The sequence below is a fragment of the Mustela erminea genome, chromosome X (assembly GCF_009829155.1).
Source record: "Mustela erminea isolate mMusErm1 chromosome X, mMusErm1.Pri, whole genome shotgun sequence".
Taxonomy (NCBI): Eukaryota; Metazoa; Chordata; class Mammalia; order Carnivora; family Mustelidae; genus Mustela; species Mustela erminea.
Genome location: NC_045635.1, coordinates 59,074,274 through 59,091,320, shown reverse-complemented (window position 1 = coordinate 59,091,320; position 17,047 = coordinate 59,074,274). Strand labels below are relative to the sequence as shown.

General features: G+C 53.4%; 3 protein-coding genes across 5 annotated transcripts; 2 read left to right on the top strand and 1 right to left on the bottom strand.

Moving 5' to 3' along the window:
- Positions 1-1,993: 1,993 nt before the first annotated feature.
- Positions 1,994-5,867, top strand: IL2RG (interleukin 2 receptor subunit gamma). The gene is made up of 8 exons (XM_032331136.1): positions 1,994-2,214; positions 2,435-2,588; positions 2,807-2,991; positions 3,224-3,363; positions 3,798-3,960; positions 4,551-4,647; positions 4,902-4,971; positions 5,329-5,867. The coding sequence occupies exons 1-8, from the start codon at positions 2,100-2,102 to the stop codon at positions 5,527-5,529; spliced, it is 1,125 nt and encodes a 374-aa protein (XP_032187027.1). The 5' UTR covers positions 1,994-2,099; the 3' UTR covers positions 5,530-5,867.
- A 531-nt stretch (positions 5,868-6,398) lies between these two features.
- On the top strand, positions 6,399-8,743 carry CXHXorf65 (chromosome X CXorf65 homolog). Of its 3 annotated transcripts, none has more exons than XM_032330808.1 (6): positions 6,399-6,880; positions 7,005-7,091; positions 7,294-7,428; positions 7,766-7,834; positions 8,280-8,386; positions 8,612-8,743. In XM_032330808.1, exons 1-6 carry the CDS (start codon positions 6,856-6,858, stop codon positions 8,711-8,713), a joined length of 525 nt encoding a protein of 174 aa, XP_032186699.1. In that variant the 5' UTR covers positions 6,399-6,855; the 3' UTR covers positions 8,714-8,743. The 3 variants fall into 3 exon arrangements, with proteins under 3 accessions (XP_032186699.1, XP_032186697.1, XP_032186700.1); XM_032330806.1 differs by having other exon boundaries at positions 7,294-7,434; XM_032330809.1 differs by lacking the exon at positions 7,005-7,091 and having other exon boundaries at positions 7,294-7,434.
- Positions 8,744-9,095: 352 nt separating this feature from the next.
- Positions 9,096-16,719, bottom strand: FOXO4 (forkhead box O4). The gene is made up of 3 exons (XM_032330805.1): positions 15,564-16,719; positions 10,926-11,985; positions 9,096-10,593 (listed from the first exon to the last, which is right to left on the bottom strand). The coding sequence occupies exons 1-3, from the start codon at positions 16,023-16,025 to the stop codon at positions 10,586-10,588; spliced, it is 1,530 nt and encodes a 509-aa protein (XP_032186696.1). The 5' UTR covers positions 16,026-16,719; the 3' UTR covers positions 9,096-10,585.
- Positions 16,720-17,047: the final 328 nt, after the last annotated feature.

Sequence of the window (17,047 nt, the reverse complement as noted above, 5' to 3'; positions counted from 1 at the left end):
ACCCCTGAAAGGCCAGCCCTAGTAATCCCTCAAGGTCTTTACCGTCTGGCGCGAAGGTTTGTACCTTTATTCCATTCACAGCCCCTATAAGATGCTGATAGGCGTTATGGGCCTTCCCGGGAAAGTTACAGAGGCAAACAAAATGTTACATACTTTCCAGGGAAATTCTTAGAGCCACTAAAGGTCAACAGTATATCCCCTAAGTGTCCATGAACTCCCACTTGGAAAGAGGCACGTAAGTGTCAGATGCTTTCCAGACATCACCTCCTTTAACCTGCAAACAGCCCCATGAGTTAGAGATTATAATCATCTCCATTTTGTGGATGAGGAAGCTGATTTTCAGAGTGGAAGTTCACTTGCCCCATGTCATTCAGGTACTAAGAAACAGAGCTGAGGCTAAGATTTTTTTTTCTGGACTCAAGGGCCAGTACACTTTCTGTGATGCCATTGCTCTTCAGAGAAATTTCTCTAATTTCTCTTTAGAGAAAAGATGGAGTGCTGTAATAAAAGTTAACAGATAATGATAAATTAAAAACTAATCAAATTAGCAAATGGCAAAAATAACACTGACAAAATGCTATTGAATCACAGTGGGAAGACAGATTAATTCTGATTGGGGAGAGGAAAACATATTGGAGAGGGTAACATTTGAGCCAACCCTAAGTAACTGTAACCCACAGAATATTAGGGCGGGTTAAAACATAAGCACAGTGCCTGACACATATTTAAAACTCAGTAAATGTTTGCCGAATAAACAGTTTTTACAAAGTGTCTCCAATCCGCTCTGTGTTTGGGGAAAGATAAATCTGGCAATAAGACAAAGAATGGGTTAGAGACCAGGGGCCTTTAGAAAGGAAGGCCGGGGGCTCCTGGGTGGCTCAGTAGGTTAAGCGTCTGCCTTCGGCTCAGGTCATGATCCCAGGTCCCGGGATTGATCCCTGAGTCGTGCTCACTGCTCAGCAGGCAAGTCTTCTCCTTCTCCCTCTGTCCCTTCCTCCTCTCCCTGCCCACACTCTTGCTCTCCCTCTCTCTCAAATAAATAAATAAAATATAAGAAAGAAAGACTGGCCTGGGGACGCCTGGATGGCTCAGTCGGTTAAGCATCTTACTGTTGGTTTTGGCTCAGGTCAGGATCTCAGGATCGTGAAAAAATTCTCTCTCTGCTCCCCGTCTCTCAAGGAAAGACAGAAAAAAAGAAAGGCCAGCTAGTGGGTTCAAGGAATAATCATGACTAGAGGGAATTAAAGGCTGATTTAGCACAGTGGCTGTGCTGATGGAAAGGAGGACACTGCTGAGAGAAACACCACAGACTAGAACTGATTGGATTCTCAGGAATGAGAGAGAGGGAGAAATTGATGAGGACTTTGAGGTTTCAAGTCTGGGTGACCAAAAGGGTGATGACACGTTAACTGAGATAGGGAACACAGGAAGAGAAGCAGATTTAGGGGAAGATGAGGAGTTTGAAGCCAGTGTGTTTGTTCCTCCATTTCCAGAATCTACTTCTAAGTCAGACCTCCTCACCAGTCTCAACAGGGACCCAGCTCAGGCAGCAGCTAAGAGTGGATATTTGGGTTTGGATTAGGTCAGAAGAAAGACAGCTATATGTGTGCCCACAGGAGTCAAGACAGTACTTTCCACCTGAGACAGTAGGGCTTTCACAGAGGTTTCAGGGTGACTGAGCACAGGAAGGGGAGGGAGGTCCAGACCCTCCACTCTACGGGATAAAATGGCTTAGATGAGAGGGTGGTTGGTAGGGAGTGGTGATGGTTGTGGTGGCAATGGGGAACAGATCCTTCCCGGGATCCGGGTGGTCTGAGGATTCTCGAGTCCATGACAGTCTCGGGTGCCCAGCCTCTGTTCCTGCCTAACAGCACTTTACAGTGGTGGTGTTACACCTACGGATTAGATTAACACTTAATCTCCCAGAAGATTTGGCCTGTGTCACAGCACACATTTGCCACACCCTCTGTAAAGCCCTGGTTTCTAAGGTTCTTTCCACCGGAAGCTATGACAGAAGGAAATGTGTGGGTGGGGAGGGGTAATGGGTGAGGGGCCCAGGTTCCTGACAGTCTACACCCAGGGAACGAAGAGCAAGCGCCATGTTGAAGCCACCATTGCCACTCAGATCCTTCTTATTCCTGCAGCTGCCTCTGCTGGGGGTGGGGCTGAACCCAACAGTCCCCATGCCCAATGGGAATGAAGACGTCGCAGCTGGTGGGAAACGTGGGACTGGAGGGGGTTGGGGAGAGGGGAGACTGTGGGAAGGGGCCGTACAGAAATGTCCAACCTGCCATGGGAGATTAGAAGGATGCGGGCAGAATTTAAGAGTACTGTGGAGAAGGAAAGGGGAAGGGTTCTCTGCCTCATGCTGCTGCTTCTTCTGACCATCATTTCTGGTCTTCCCCTCCCCCTCTTTGTCTTCTCTCCAACCTAGGTTTCTTCCCAACTGCTACACCTCCTAGGACCCTCAGTGTTTCCACCCTGCCCCTCCCAGAGGTCCAGTGTTTTGTGTTCAATGTTGAGTACATGAATTGCACTTGGGACAGCAGCTCTGAGCCCCAGCCCAGCAACCTGACTCTGCACTACTGGTATGAGAAGGGAAGAGGGAACAGCACAAGGGAGTCAGAGGGGGGTGGGCTGGATGTGAGGGACTTCATGGGGACCAAGAAAGTGGGTAGCCATTGTCTGAGCCTCCCCACTATTTTCTCACGGTAGTAAGTCAGTTCAAAGGAGACGAGGCTGGGCTGTGGTATCTGTAGTACCCAAGTTTATGCCACCATTCCTCTTTCTCCCAACCCTTCTCTAGGTACAAGAACTCCAATGATGATAAAGTCCAGGAGTGTGGCCACTATCTGTTCTCTGGAGGGACCACTGCTGGCTGTTGGCTGCAAAAGGAGGAGATCCATCTCTACGAAACATTTGTGGTCCAGCTCCAGGACCCACAGGAACCCAGGAGACAGTCCATTCGGACACTAAAACTACAGAATCTGGGTAATTTGGAAAGGGCACCAAGAGTCCAGGGATGTATTATGGGGGCACTGGGATATATGGAGTGGTGTTCTTTCACCTTAAGGGTACTTAGGCAAGAAGGAGGAGGTGAGGGGTCTGGATAGGGAGGGGTGGAGGGATCAGGGACACTGCCTTCAGGATCCTAACTCGTCTAGGCCAGGGGAATGACCACACACACACCCCACCCCACCCCCACACATACACATCTCTCCAGTGATCCCCTGGGCCCCGGAGAACCTGACCCTTCGCAACCTGAGTGAATCCCAGCTAGAACTGAGCTGGAGCAACAGACACCTGGACCACTGTCTGGAGCACCTGGTGCAGTACCGGAGTGACTGGGACCGCAGCTGGACTGTGAGTGATGGGGGCAGGACTGCAGCAGCTCAGGCTGAGCAGATGAGGATAAAGGAGTCAAACAGCCAAGTAGGAGGGCGCAATCTCGAGCACCTGTTCTCTGCCATCACCACCTGCGTCCCCACCTCCCCGCCTTACCACCCAGTTCCTTTGCTTTGTCTCTCCTCTCATCCAGCTCCTTTCCCTATCATCACCAGTGACTTTCCATGGATGTTTCCTTACCTATACCTGATAGGCAAGTAAACAAAAGGGAGCCTTCAAGGGCATCTGGCGAGGAGGCCTTGAATTCTAGTCTGTGAAGGGAGCAGTGCGGCTAGAGTCAAGAGAGGAGAAAAGAGCCAGGAAGAACACGATGACCGGGGGGAAGGGCAAAAGTTTTCATTCTCCCTTCTCTTTTAGACACCCATCTCTCCCTCGCCCTCTTTCTCCCCAAGGAACAATCGGTGGACCACCGAAATAGCTTCTCTCTGCCTAGCGTGGATGGGCAGAAATTCTACACGTTCCGTGTCCGGAGCCGCTATAATCCACTCTGCGGAAGCGCTCAGCGTTGGAGTGAATGGAGCCGCCCAGTCCACTGGGGCAGCAACACTTCCAAGGGTAAAATGGGCCTAAGGCCTCACTGTGACCCATGAGCCCGGCACCCCAACCCTTTCTAGCATCGCTCTCTTTTGCTGTACCTCTTGACCCCTAAGCCCCCCAGATTTGGTGGCCTGTCTCCCCTCACTGTTCAACCTTAACCCCCAGGTCACAGGTTTTTTCTGTGTAGGGTTGGGTCACTATGTTGTTAGAGTTGGGGGGGGGCATTGTCAAGAAGGAGGCAGAAAAGATATAGAATGTTTAAGATTCCCCTACAGCATTCCTGGAAAGCCTGCGTGGTAAAGATGGCTTTGGAGCCAGACCGATATAGGGTTTTAAACCTGGCTCTGCTTGTTACTCCCTCTTTGACCTCGGGCACATCACTAACCTCTTTGATTCTGTTTTCTCATCTGTAAAATGGAGATAATGATTGTTCCCCCCACCCCCAACCCCACTCTCAAGAGCTGTGAGGATTAAGAATATGGAAAGTGTCTAGCACTGTGCCTGGCACCAAAGTTGGGACACTACAGACATCAGGGCTCTTTCTCTTTCTCCTCCTCCTCCTCCTCCTCCTCCTCCTCCTCCTTCTTCTTCTTCTTTTTTTTTTGTAGAGAATCCTTTGTTGTTTGCGTTGGAAGCTGTGCTTATCCCCCTTGGCTCCATGGGATTGATTATTAGCCTTATCTGTGTGTACTGCTGGCTGGAACGGTGAGATTTCAGATATCCCAGGAAAATGAGGTGGGGTAGCTGGGAAGAAATAGTACTGGAGGGTTGTCGCAGGGTCTCCAGGAGTAGAGAGCGGGACAGTAAGGAACAAGGGATCACTCAAGGGGGCATGGCGATGGAAGGAAGCTGCAGGCCTAGGGAACACAGAATCCCTTCGTTCTGTCTGGGAGAGCTGGGAGACGGGTCATAAAACAGCGTAACCGACATGCTCCTGCTCCCTCTTTCTTCTCCACCAGGACGATTCCCCGAATTCCTACCCTCAAGAACCTAGAGGATCTGGTTACCGAATACCATGGAAATTTTTCGGTGAGAACATTGTCACAGGCAGACTGCAGTTTGCCAGCTACCGGCTGCCTCTGTCTGCAAGTCAGACAGAGCATGGGGGTGGGCAGAGGAGAGGGGAGGGGGCCTGCACTAACGGTCAGGATGTGGCCAGTCAGTGGGGGGAGGGGCTAGATGGGGAGAGATGCACAGAAGAACGGATTATATAGATTGGGTGGGGCAGAGGGAAACCCTGGTATGGGCACCCCCCGCCCAGGAGTCTGTGTGTGCCTTCTGTAATCCCAGGAGTTGCAGACCTTGCAAGAGCTCCCTTGGTCCAGAGCCTGGGTCTTTGAGTCCCTGCCCCTAATTGACCCTTGACCTGGAGATATCTGTCTTTAGGCCTGGAGTGGAGTGTCCAAGGGCCTGGCGGAGAGCTTGCAGCCAGACTACAGTGAATGGCTTTGCCACGTCAGTGAGATTCCCCCAAAAGGAGGGGCTCCAGGGGAGGGGCCTGGGGGCTCCCCCTGCAGCCAGCACAGCCCCTACTGGGCTCCCCCATGTTACACCCTGAAACCTGAAACCAGAGCCCTGATACCCTGACTGAACCCCCAGAGTCCTGGAGTCCTAAGTTGTACTAACTTCCCCTCCTCTAACCAGCCTGGGTCCAATGCTCACCTCGCCCCCCTGTGGCTGATTCTGAATTTTATGCCCCCTATAATTTCCCTCTGCCTCCACCCCCACCCCATTCAACATTTCCTATGGTCTAATTGCCCCTTTTGCCCTGTACATGCGTCTGGTCTTCCCTGCTCCAGCCACTCCTCCTCCTCCTTGCAGGATTCTTTCTCCCGCAGGCCCTCCGTCCTTCCCTCCCTCTTTCCATCTAACCTTCAATTATGTTCCAAGCAATGAGAAATAAAGCTTCTGTTGATAATCGTCAAGAATGTCTGTTGTTGGGGCGGGGAGCAAGGGAAATGTGGGGTGCAAGGAGGGTGTGAGGCATGGGGCTGACAGTAGGAAAAAGGAGTAGTAGATGAAATAATGTGGAAGCAGTAGTACCACAAATTAACTAGAGAAGAGTGGCGTTCGAGAAACTTGACTTTTCTCTAGGTCTCCTGCAGTTCTATTAGCATACATTTTATTTCATTTCATCTTATTTATTTGTTTGTTTGTTTATTATTAAAAGATTTTGTGTATTTATTTGACAGAGAGATAGGGCCAGAGGGCACAAGCAGGGGGAATGGCAGAGGGAGAGGGAGAAGAAGCAGGCTCCCCGCCAAGCAGGGAGCCTGATACGGGGCTTGATCCCAGGCTCCCAGGATCATGACTTGAGCCAAAGGCAGACCACCTTCCCCAACTGACTGAGCCACCCACGCACCCCTTATTTTATTTTTAAAACGATTTTATTTATTTATTGGGGGTGGGGAGGAGCAGAGGGAGAGGACAAGCTTACTCTGCACTGAGCGTGGAGGAGCGCACCGTGCAGGGCTTGATCCCAGGACCCTGAGCTCTCCATCTGAGCCGAAACCTAGAGTCAGATGCTTACCCCACTGATGGCGCCCCGCAGGATGCATTTTCAAATGAGATTTACCTTGTTGCCCCCAACCCCAGCAAATCTGTCACAGACCCCACCCAGGTTCTTCTCTCCCTATCCTTACTCCACCTTCTGCCACTTATACCACTTCTGACCTCATAATCCCTCAACTGCGGCCTCAGGCCCCACCCCCTAGGGATGCTGGTTATCCACAACTGCCAATAGCTCTCTCCTGCCTGCCCAGTCTGGGGCCTCTTCAGCCTATGTGATCTACCGACCTCTCCAGACCCCCAGCCCTATGGGCCCACTTGCCCCCACTCCCAGGACCTCTAGAACACTCTTGCTCCAAATGACTCATCAGGCCTCTGTCTGAAGAGTAAGAAGATCCTGAGAGCATGTTTATTTTCATCAAACATGGAGGTGAGGGGTATCACAGAGCTGAAGTCTGTATGTGGGGCTTGTGGGGGGTTGAGGGCAGTGGGGGATGGTCACAGGGATGGTATAACTAGAGAAGGGCCGTGTGCCCTATCCCATGTCTTCTCAGATAATCAGCAGTTTCTGGTCAATACCAATTGCTCTGTCCTTCTGTTGCTGCATTACGCCCGCAGTAAAGTAGGGTTACCTAAAACAGGTGAGGAGTTGCGGGGAGGGGACTAAAGGCCAAGGGTTAGAAAGTCCGCAGGGTCTTTTCCAGCCCCCAAGCTCTCCGACTGGCAAGAAAAGAGCTCTTGGAATCCAACAGCTTCTTCCAACCCATTGAGGATAGGATCAGTGCCCTTTCTGCTCCCACTCTCCTTCCTCAGGGCCTCATTTACCCTGTGGTCTCCCTCCAGACACCATCGATTTGTGTGATGAAACAGGGACAATGAAGTTGCTTTTCCTGACGAAGACCCCTGGAGACTATGCCAGCAAATTCCTTACTGCTCGCAACACCTACTACATTTGTAAGGTGGAGCGTGGAGCACCAGGTAGAGGTTTGGGAGCATTCCTGAGAGACAGGGTGGGGCCCTCAAAATGAATTGTGAACCTTGTCCAAAATGGGTTGTGAACCTTGACCCTCACCCAGGTCCTAACTGACCATCTCCAGTCAGCCCAAGAAAGAGCATTCCCTCTATGACAATAGGGTAGGTTGACGCATATTAGCCCCTCCCCAGCACCTGATCCTAGGCTTGGACCTGAGGAGGGGGGGAAATCGGGTACATCAGGTCACAGTGACCTCGAGTGTTAGGTTCCGGAAGTCTCTGTCTTTGGAAGGGTGGAGATGGGGTGACAGGGGCTGGGAATAGCACACTGCTGTGTCCACAGGAACCCGACTGGAGAACGCCTACAGAGCTTTTGTGCCTCTCCTCAAGAATCCAGAACCTGAGCTAATTGGTAAGGAGCAGGATGGAGGAAGGACGGTACATAGCCAGGTGACAGAGTACATTCTCTTTGTGGAGTGGGAGTGGCATAATAAAGCAGGATCCTAGGAAAAGGGGAACAAGGCCTAGGTCCACTTAAGGATGGATGTTTCACTCCAACCGGCCAGAGTGGCGTGTGTCACTCACCCTTACTCTTCTCCCCATTTCTTGGGCACTGTCTTGATATATTCTCCCTATCCCCACCCTGTCCTTTCCATCTTCACCTTCATCCTTTTTTCTTGGAGTCTTGGTGTCCCAGTTCCCACTGAAAAGAGCAAAACTTAGGCATCTTCAGACCACTCTTCCACCTAGCCTTGGGCCCAGTCACTCACAGTGATGGCTAGAATGATGGGAGGGATGGAATGGGTAGGTAAGGCCTCTAGTCCTCAGAGGTGGGGGCGCCTTTTTCTCATTTTCAGATGCCTTGCGCACACAATGCGACATCCTGGAGAGGAGCCGAGTGAAACTGCTTAGAAGCCAAGAAGCCAAGAAAGTTGTTCCTATTGAATCTTCCATGAACCTCCCAGTAAGACTCCCCAAATGTGGTCTGTCCTTGCACCCCCCTTTCCCTACCAGCCAACCCAAGGCTCCCACACCCATTCCCCCCTCCATGAATTTCCTTTCCAAATCCAACATCCACGCCCAAGACCTGCCTCCAACCTCTCTCCGCCTGGCCTGCCACTGGCCCCAGTTTGTAGAAAGCTTCCCTGAGGGTCCTCCTTATCTACTCATGGACCCTTTCCTTTTCTAGTCCAAATCAACCGGAAGATCAGATGAAGAGGGGCCCACTCGCAGGGGTCCAACCTTTAGGACCAGAGCGGACTTTTTCAGTAGGAGGGATAAACATCGCTAACTAAATAAAGTGACCAAGTGAGAGCAGTAATACGAGGTATGAAATTACTGGAATTCAACCTGAGGTCCCTTCAAGAAAAACTCCTTCCCCCGCATTAGCACCAAGGTTTAAGTGTGGCCCTGGCACCAGTAGGGGGAGGGGTCGTCTCCAACCAGACTACCTCCCCTTCAGAGGCCTATCACAGCCTGCCCACTACTGCTGGGGTTCAGTGACCGATGGGCATCTTCCCTCCCCCCACCCCAATCCAACTCCCCCTGCTGAAATCTCCCCACCCCACACCTCTCCACCTCTGAGTAGTCCCTCCCGCCAGTCCTGTCTTCCCCCTTCCCCCACCCTCCCCCTTATGCAAGGGGAGCACCAAGGCAGCAGAAACCAGAGCTGGTTATAGGCATTTATTGGATTTATTCATTTATTGATTTGACACACTTCCCCACTCCAATCTAGAACATGATACAATCTGGGTAGGCCAGGCGCCGACACAGGAAATGATGGGAACCCACAGCAGGGGTGGGGGAGGGGACAATGCAAAGGGGACTGGGGGAGGGGCTGCTTTGGGGGCTGGGGTGGAAAAGGAATCCCAGATGGCCACCCTGGCAGGTGCTAGTAAACCTGATCCACATTCCCTTCCATCCCTGCTCATTTCCCAGACCCTCAGCCAAGCTCCCCAGCTCCCCATTCCCTGTTACACACACACACACACACCCGCCTGCCACCGCACACACTACCATATAACCCCAATAGTCAGGCAAGGGGAAGAAGGGCAGGGACAGCTGTCAGGGGCCTGGAACAGGGAGGTCTCTGTGCCTAACTTTACCACCCTAAATCCTTCCCTTCTCTTCTTCCGCACCCCTCCCACCCCTTTCCAGGCCACAGACTAATTCCAGGCCTTCCATGCACTCTCCCACCATGTGCTAATCAGCAGTGGGTCATGCTGGAGTGTGACTGCGCCCCCAACACCATACACTCCCAGACACAAGTTGAACACGGGGGCCTTGCTTAGCCTTTTCCACAGGGAATCTCTAAGCCAGGTGCATGCCGACCTTGTTCTGGGCATCTCCCAGAGCTTTCCCCTTGCTGGGTACTGCTGTCCACTGCTGCACCCCTGCCCCTCTGCTCTGTGGCAGCCTGGAGCTCTCCCCCCCCACCACTTCCTGTGTTTCCCCAAGTAATGTCTGTAGTGTTTGCATCGCGTCACTATGACAAAGCCTTCATAAAGAAAAAAAAGCATTCTCCCCATCACTAGCACCTTGCCACTGTTAAAAATCTCTATATTTGTGTTTATATGTCTTTAAAAGTTTACAAAAAGCCTTTCTGTTATCTGCAGCCTTCCAAGGGTGATTTGGCCCAGTGAGCCCCTCCGGTGCTCAGACCTTGGCCCTTCCAGGTCCCTACTAACCCACCCTACCCACCCCACCCCACTGGCCTAGGGGGCCACTGAATAAAAATCCCAGGCTTAAGCCAGCCTGGACCAGCTCAGATAAGACTACAAAAGATCCTGCTCCCAAAGGCAGGGGTAAGGCCACTGGTGACTTCACATTTCCAACAGCATTGCCCACCCCTGATGTAAAACCTAGGGGGTGGGAATGGAGGGAGCCAAGGATGGCTCCCAAGAGGGGGCCTCACCCCCTAATTGGCACAGTGAGAAGAAACCCTTTCCCTTTCCCCCACCCGCTTCCCTCCCTCCCTCCATAGTTCCTATATATGGGGCAGCTTTATCTTTGTAATTTCCTCAACACCCATGGGAGCAGACCCCACCCTAGCTCTAAAGCAGGGTCCCGAATTCCCAGGGAGGGGTCAAGGGTAAAGAGTGGCTAAAGAGGCACGCCTGGCCCCACCACCGAAGCAGGGGAGGACAAAGCTTCCAGCCATGGCTCAGGGATCTGTGGGAAGGAGAGATGGGAGACAAGGTAAGAAGCTCATCTGGGGCATGACAACTCTCCACCATTAGGGTCCACCCCCCACCAAAAAAAAAAAAACAACCAACAAAGAGAGAGCCCTTCCCCCATCTATCCTACGCTGCTACTAGGGGAGGGCACTGCTGAGGGGTGCCCCCTCTCATAGGACACCCTCCCTCCCATTCCCCAGGGGCTCCCGCCACCCCCCCCCACCAACCTGTCTTAAAGCCCCCTCTGGCTCAGATCATGGCACAAGCTGGGCACCTAGGAGTGGCTGTAGCCCATGAGATGCTACTGTGGACGAAGAGGTCTCCTACCTGGCTCGAAGTTGAAGTCCAGTCCCTCGCCCCCATCCATGAGGTCGCTGATGATGTTATCCATGTCGCACTCCAGGTTTTCCATATACATGTCAAGATCTAGATCCTGAGGCATTCGGTCTTGGCCTGCAGCTTCAGTACTGGGTGTGAGCACAGGAGCCCCCAGCGGTTTGGGGATGGGAGCCCCTGCCATGACTGAAGGTGGTGCTATCATAGACAGGGTGGGAACCAGACCACTGGGGCCTGGGGCCTCTAGTGGCTTGGGACAGAGGCCGACTCCCGTGGCTAGCTTGCTGGAGGAAGGCAGCCCCCCCAGCAGCAGAAGTGTCGGAGCCTGGGACAGAATGGGGTCTACCTGGGTCATGAGCACATCAGAGGGGGGTGGTGGTGTATCGGAGGTGAGCAGGGCCTCCAGAGACTGGGAGCTTGCGAAGCACCCTTCTCCAGCTGCCAGGGGCCCCTCTGCTGGGCTGAAGAGGGAGGTGCTGTAGGTGTGCAAGGGCCCTGTCCCCCCAGGATGCTGCAAAGAGAAGCCGGAGAGACTACTCCGAGAGAGCAGGGAATGGGACGATGTGAGATTGAGCCCATCTAACAGCTCGAGATCTTCATTTAGGGTGGGAGGGACACCTCCAGCATAGCTGCTAACTGAGGCTGGCATCTCCCCCTCCGCAAGCACCTCCGACTCTGGCCTCATGGGGGAGTGCCGAGTGCTGACGGTGCTGGCGTTGGAACTGCTTCGTGGACGGAAGGTGGTCCACACATCGGCTTCTTCACGGTTTCGCGAGCAAGGGCTCCCTGACCACTTGGCGAAGTGGCCGACCGGGCTCGTTGGAGTGGCACCTTCGGGTGGAGCTGGCAGCACGGCAGGTTTCTTCTTGGGGGCCTTGCTGCGGCCCCGAAGCAGCTTGCTGCTGCTATCCATGGAGGCTGCCCGGCGGCGGGGAGCCTTGCCGCTCTTGCCTCCTTCAGGATTCAGCATCCACCAGGAGCTCTTGCCAGTAGCCTCGTTGTGAACCTTGATGAACTTGCTGTGCAGGGACAGGTTGTGGCGGATGGAGTTCTGGAGGGGGCAGAGGCAGTGGGAAAGGGGGCATGAGGTACGTGCAGGGAGGCCAGTGGCCAGCGGCTCCACCTCAAAGCACGCTGGGACAGAGCAGGGGCATTCCTGGAAACCCAGAGCTATCAACCCCGCGGCAAGGGTGGGGGGTGGAAGCAAGCAAAGGTAGGGATGGGGGTGGGGGAGTGGGGGGGGGAGACCATACACAGTTCCCACCCAAAGACAAGATGTTTGGCCTCTGCTGCTCCAGACTTTGCTGCACAAGGGCCCAGGAGACAAGCTGAGTTAACAACCTACTGCTGAGGGCACTGGGCCCGCTCTGGAAAAGCTCACAACAATGCATTCCTCCCAGGTCTCTGGGGGAGCTGTCTGGCGCTGGTGGGCATTTACTGGGGAGACATGCTCCTGATTCCGCAAGAACTGGGATTAGATGGGAAAGAATTCCATGGCTACAACCTCCTTCCTTGAGTGTAGGCTCATTTGGAGTTCCGGGACAGTGGCCTAACACTAGCCCAAGACTGACCCACCCTGTCTCCAGCCGTCTTGAGCCAGTTCTCTGAATAGGCTGATGGGCTGGAACCCCAGGTGAGCCGGCACTCTACTTCCCATGGGGCATTTGAGCCCCAGCTCTCCATAGGATTTGAAGATCCACCCCCCCCCCCGCCCTTTTTTTTCTCATTCCTCCCAGTCCTTGGGCAGATGGGCTCAACTACATTCAGGCCAGGCTCCTCTCTGTGCCTCAGATACACAAGGCACGGTCCCTTTTCCCTCCCTCCTCCTCCCAGGAAGTCTCCCTTCTGTAAATTCTGCTCCTTCCTCCAGACCAAGCATAAGTCCCCTCTCTTCTGTTAAGTGGTTGCTTGGCTTCTGCAGCCAAATCTCTCGCATGGTATTTCTAATCTGTTCCCCACAATCTTACCCAACCTATATTGTATTATTTTCAATTTCACATAATTAGTCTCATGGAGTATATGCGCCCGCAGCACAGATGATGTTGTCCAGTCCGGCAGCCCTCAACAGCGTGTGCTTGGAGTGCCAGGTTCCCAGCACATAATCAGCACCTTGTTGCCTTATTGGAGGGTGGCCCTTGGGTGACAATAGTGAGCCTCCCCTTGAGGCTCTATCAGCTTTGGAGAGCCTTGGGTATTGGAAGCACCTTCTCCCTCCCTCCTTCCCTCCCCTCTGTTCTCCCTTCCTCCCTCACTGCTGATATTCTGCTAGAGATAAAGTTTTTTTTCCCCAGGGGCCCAGGGAGCTGCGATTGGCAGCTTCTTGAGCCCCCAGAGCAGCTTCTTTCTACTGGTTGCCCCAGGCTAGTTACACCATCCTTTTGTGCCCCCCCCAACCAACCTTCTCTGTCCCACCTCCTTTCCCCTACTTCTCCTCAGGAATTTGTGCCTAAGATCTCCAACCTTAGGGGCATTTGACCTCCCACATGGAGCTCTTTGGTGTTTAGAAACTTGGGAGGAGCCCAGAAGGGCTTGGAGCTACTAGAAGCTGAGGCTCTGACTGGTGCTCCAGATAAGGAGACCCTCTCTGCCTGGGGAGAGATGCTGAAGTAGCTTCATGTTCCAGAGTTCTGTAGCCAAAGAACTCCTTGTCTCTCTGAGACACTTCAGGAACGGCTACTACCCCGGCTGCAATGGTACTCCTCGTCCCTTGAAGTAACAGACACTTGTCCATCTAGACATTAACCGTCCAGCCTCAGTAACCGAGCACCCCCGTGACTTCTGGCACTGGGACCTCCCCCCTTTTTGTCCTTCAGCTGTGGCTCTACTGAGAAGATCCATTCCTCTGTCTACACTCGGTACCCATGAGGCCCATTTGTTTAACCCCTCTTCTTTAGACCTCAGAACTAGTCCATAGTACATCCTCCTACCTGGAGAGGTCAGCTCCCTAGAAGCCTAGAATTCTTACCTGTTGGAAGCGGGGTTGGGGAGGTGACTCCTAATTGTTCCCCCAAGCCACCTAAACAAAGCTTTTTTGTTCGAAGTGAGAGCCACCCCCTGGTGGGCTTGTAGTAATCCTGGCACATCACCAGAGGAGCCAGTTCAGGCCCCATTACCCCTTGGGGTGGGGAGGCGATGAGGGGGGGTCAGAGGCTGGGAGGCCCCAACCTCAGCCTGATTTGGCTTTGCCATTATTCCAATGAAGAGAATTTGGGCCTCACGGACTAGCAGAAAGACGATATGATTTCTAGTTAGACCTGAGTTCAGGTCCTTGCTCTACTGATATCAGGCAAGTTTCCTGACCTTTCTATACCTTAGTTTCCCCATATGTAAAATGTGGAATCTCAGAACCGCTGTGAAGATTAATAAAAAACAAAAACAAAAACAAAAAAACGTAAAAACTACTTTGTAAACTAAAAATCCGCCAATCAGTGAACATTATAAGGAAGGACTACACTCCCACAGCATAACTAACATCTCGTGATTATTTCTTCTACCCGGGAAAATGAACCTAAGGGAAGAGAAAAAACAGCTGTGTAGGCTGGGTCCAAGGAGGGGAGCTCTTTAGGAGCTGAGACTGTGGCATGGCAGTCTACCCAGAAATAGTGCCAAGGGTCTCAGTCAGCTGTCCTGTTTTGTGTCCAGCCCATCTCCTAGGGATAGTGCAGATCTGATCCCTCGATCTCCTATACCTAGGGGAGGACCCTCGGCTCATTCAACCTTCTCTACTTCCTTGTACGCTGATCTCACCAGCTATGGGGATGCAAGATGCCAAGGGGCCGAAGCTCCCCATTTCGTGATTAAGAGTCCCATATTCCTCCAGACAAATTTTCCGAGCATCTAGCAAGATCTATCCTCACAGTTTCTTCGTGGAAAGTCAAGCGAACGCCCAACCTTGTGCTTTCAGGTCAGGACCCTATCTCTTTTTTTCATAACTATTATTCCTCAACGGTAAATGAAAAATCTCCCTCCCGCCCCCGCCACCCCAGACTTTTAGATAACCCCTTACTAGGGAGAGTTTCCTAGCACTATGGGGTAAACCAAGGCAGGTAGCAGCTCATGGCCCTTTTTTTCCCCTCCTGGTCCATAAGAGCAGCCACTTTACCTCATGAGTATCACCGTTTTCACCCAGGCCACTCAACCCCCTCTTCTTGGGTAGAGGCATTCTACAACAGTACCTCTACCCTGAGGTAGAGTTCTGAGAGGCAATCGGGGGAATCCAGGTAATCCCACAGGAATGGGAGAAAAGGTGTTGGGGTAGGAGGTGGGGGGGGAGGGAAGGCTAGGTTCATGTGGGGAATCCACACAGTTCCTGCTGTACATAGGATAAAGACTTCTCTGTGGGAATAAGTGTCTGGGGCAGCTCAAGCCAAAGTACTGGGAGTGTTGAGCAGCAAGCTGAGAATTCAATTTTCTCCAAGGAAAGGACAGTGTCTTATTCATCTGCGATCCTCCAGCATCAAGCCCTGAGCAGCGGCATATACTATGTCCTAAGTAAATGTTTGTGTAATTGAGGCTTTGAAGGTGGCTCCCTGGGGTGGGGGCATAAAAGGGGCCCCAGAATGGCAGTAAGGAGGCTAGGGGGCCCAGGGGCAGATGGTATTGGGACCAAGGTAAGGGGGTCATAGTTACCTTCCATCCTGCGGAGCTGTTGCTGTCCCCCTTGTCCTTGAAGTAGGGCACAGTGCGGACCATCCACTCATAGATCTGGGCGAGTGTCAGTCGCTTCTCGGGGGCGCTTTCAATGGCCTGGCTGATGAGTTCTGCATATGACTGATTTCCCCAGGCATTCCGGCGGGAGCCTCCCTTCCGAGGACCTGTTACAGCCCCCAGGATCCCGGGCTGGGGGCCCCCTGCCGGCTCTGGGAGCTGGGAGGGCAACAGGGTCGGCTCTGAGTGCCCCTCCGTGAGTACCTTGTCTCCCAGACCTGCCTCCACCTCGGGCGGCTCAGGCGGCTCAGCTGTCTCAGTAGAGATCTCCGGTCGGGGAAGGGGCCAGGTGCAGGAGCGAGGACGGCTCTGGGGTTCGAAGTCGGGATCGAGGTCTATGATCGAGGCAGCCTCTGTGGCTGAATTCTCATTCCTTGGATCCATACGTGGAGTTGGACCTCCGCCGCTCAGCGTTCAGAGGAGTCTGCCACCGTCCCTCGCGATGCCTCCCCCCAGGGGGGAAGCACCGAGGGCCAGGAGGCACATTCCTGCCAGTCCTCAGAAAGTCGCGAACTTCCCCCCTCGCCCCAGGACGCTAGCCCCCAAGCTGTCCCTTCCACACAGTTTTCCGATCGTCTTCTCGACTACAAGCGGACAGCCTCGGAGCTCTTTCCGAGACACCACCTGTAACCTCCGCCTAGCGAAGACACTTTTTCTCCAACCTCTCAGCTTCCTGCTCTTTTAAACCTGAGGCACCGTATCCCCTCATACATTGCGCTCCCATCACCGAACGTCTTCTTAGCCGCAGTTCCCTCCCCCTTTTAAGTTGCTGCCCCCCGGACACTCCTCCCAAATTTCCTCCACCCGGATCACTGCCCTCCCCAACGCCCCGCTCCCCCGCGTCACTCGCCCCTCCCCTAGCTGCCCCTCCCCCCGCCTCTTCCCTGCCCTCCACTCTTAATAGGGCCCGCGGCCCCGCGGCCCCAGCCTCTCTGCCGCACCAATTCCCCAATCAGCCCCCCCCACCCCCGGGTTCCCTTTTTGTTTTGCTCGGAGCAGCAGCCCCCGCCTGACGTCTCTGTTTACCACTCGCCCGGGCAGCCATCTGCGCACGCGCCTCGAGAGCCGGTTGGGAAACCGAGTTCTTCAGTCGTGCCACCCTGGTCAGCCTTAGGGGACTACATTTCCCGTCTTACTTCGCGGCCAGGAGCCCGATAAGGGCGGCTGGAGAGCGGCGTGGCAGGATATAGGGAGGTGGAACCTTAATTATTAGAGGTCGTCGCGGACTTTTTCTTTTCTTTAAAAGTCATTTTCCTCCTTCCCCCCCTTCCCACCTCCTCCCGTGTGACTCCGGGTCGCCTAGGTGACCGTGCTGCGAGGCGCTAGACCTTTCCCTCTTTCCGTGAACAGAGGGCAGGAGGAGAAAAAAAAATGCGTTCTCTACGAGAATCAGAAAACCCAGAGGC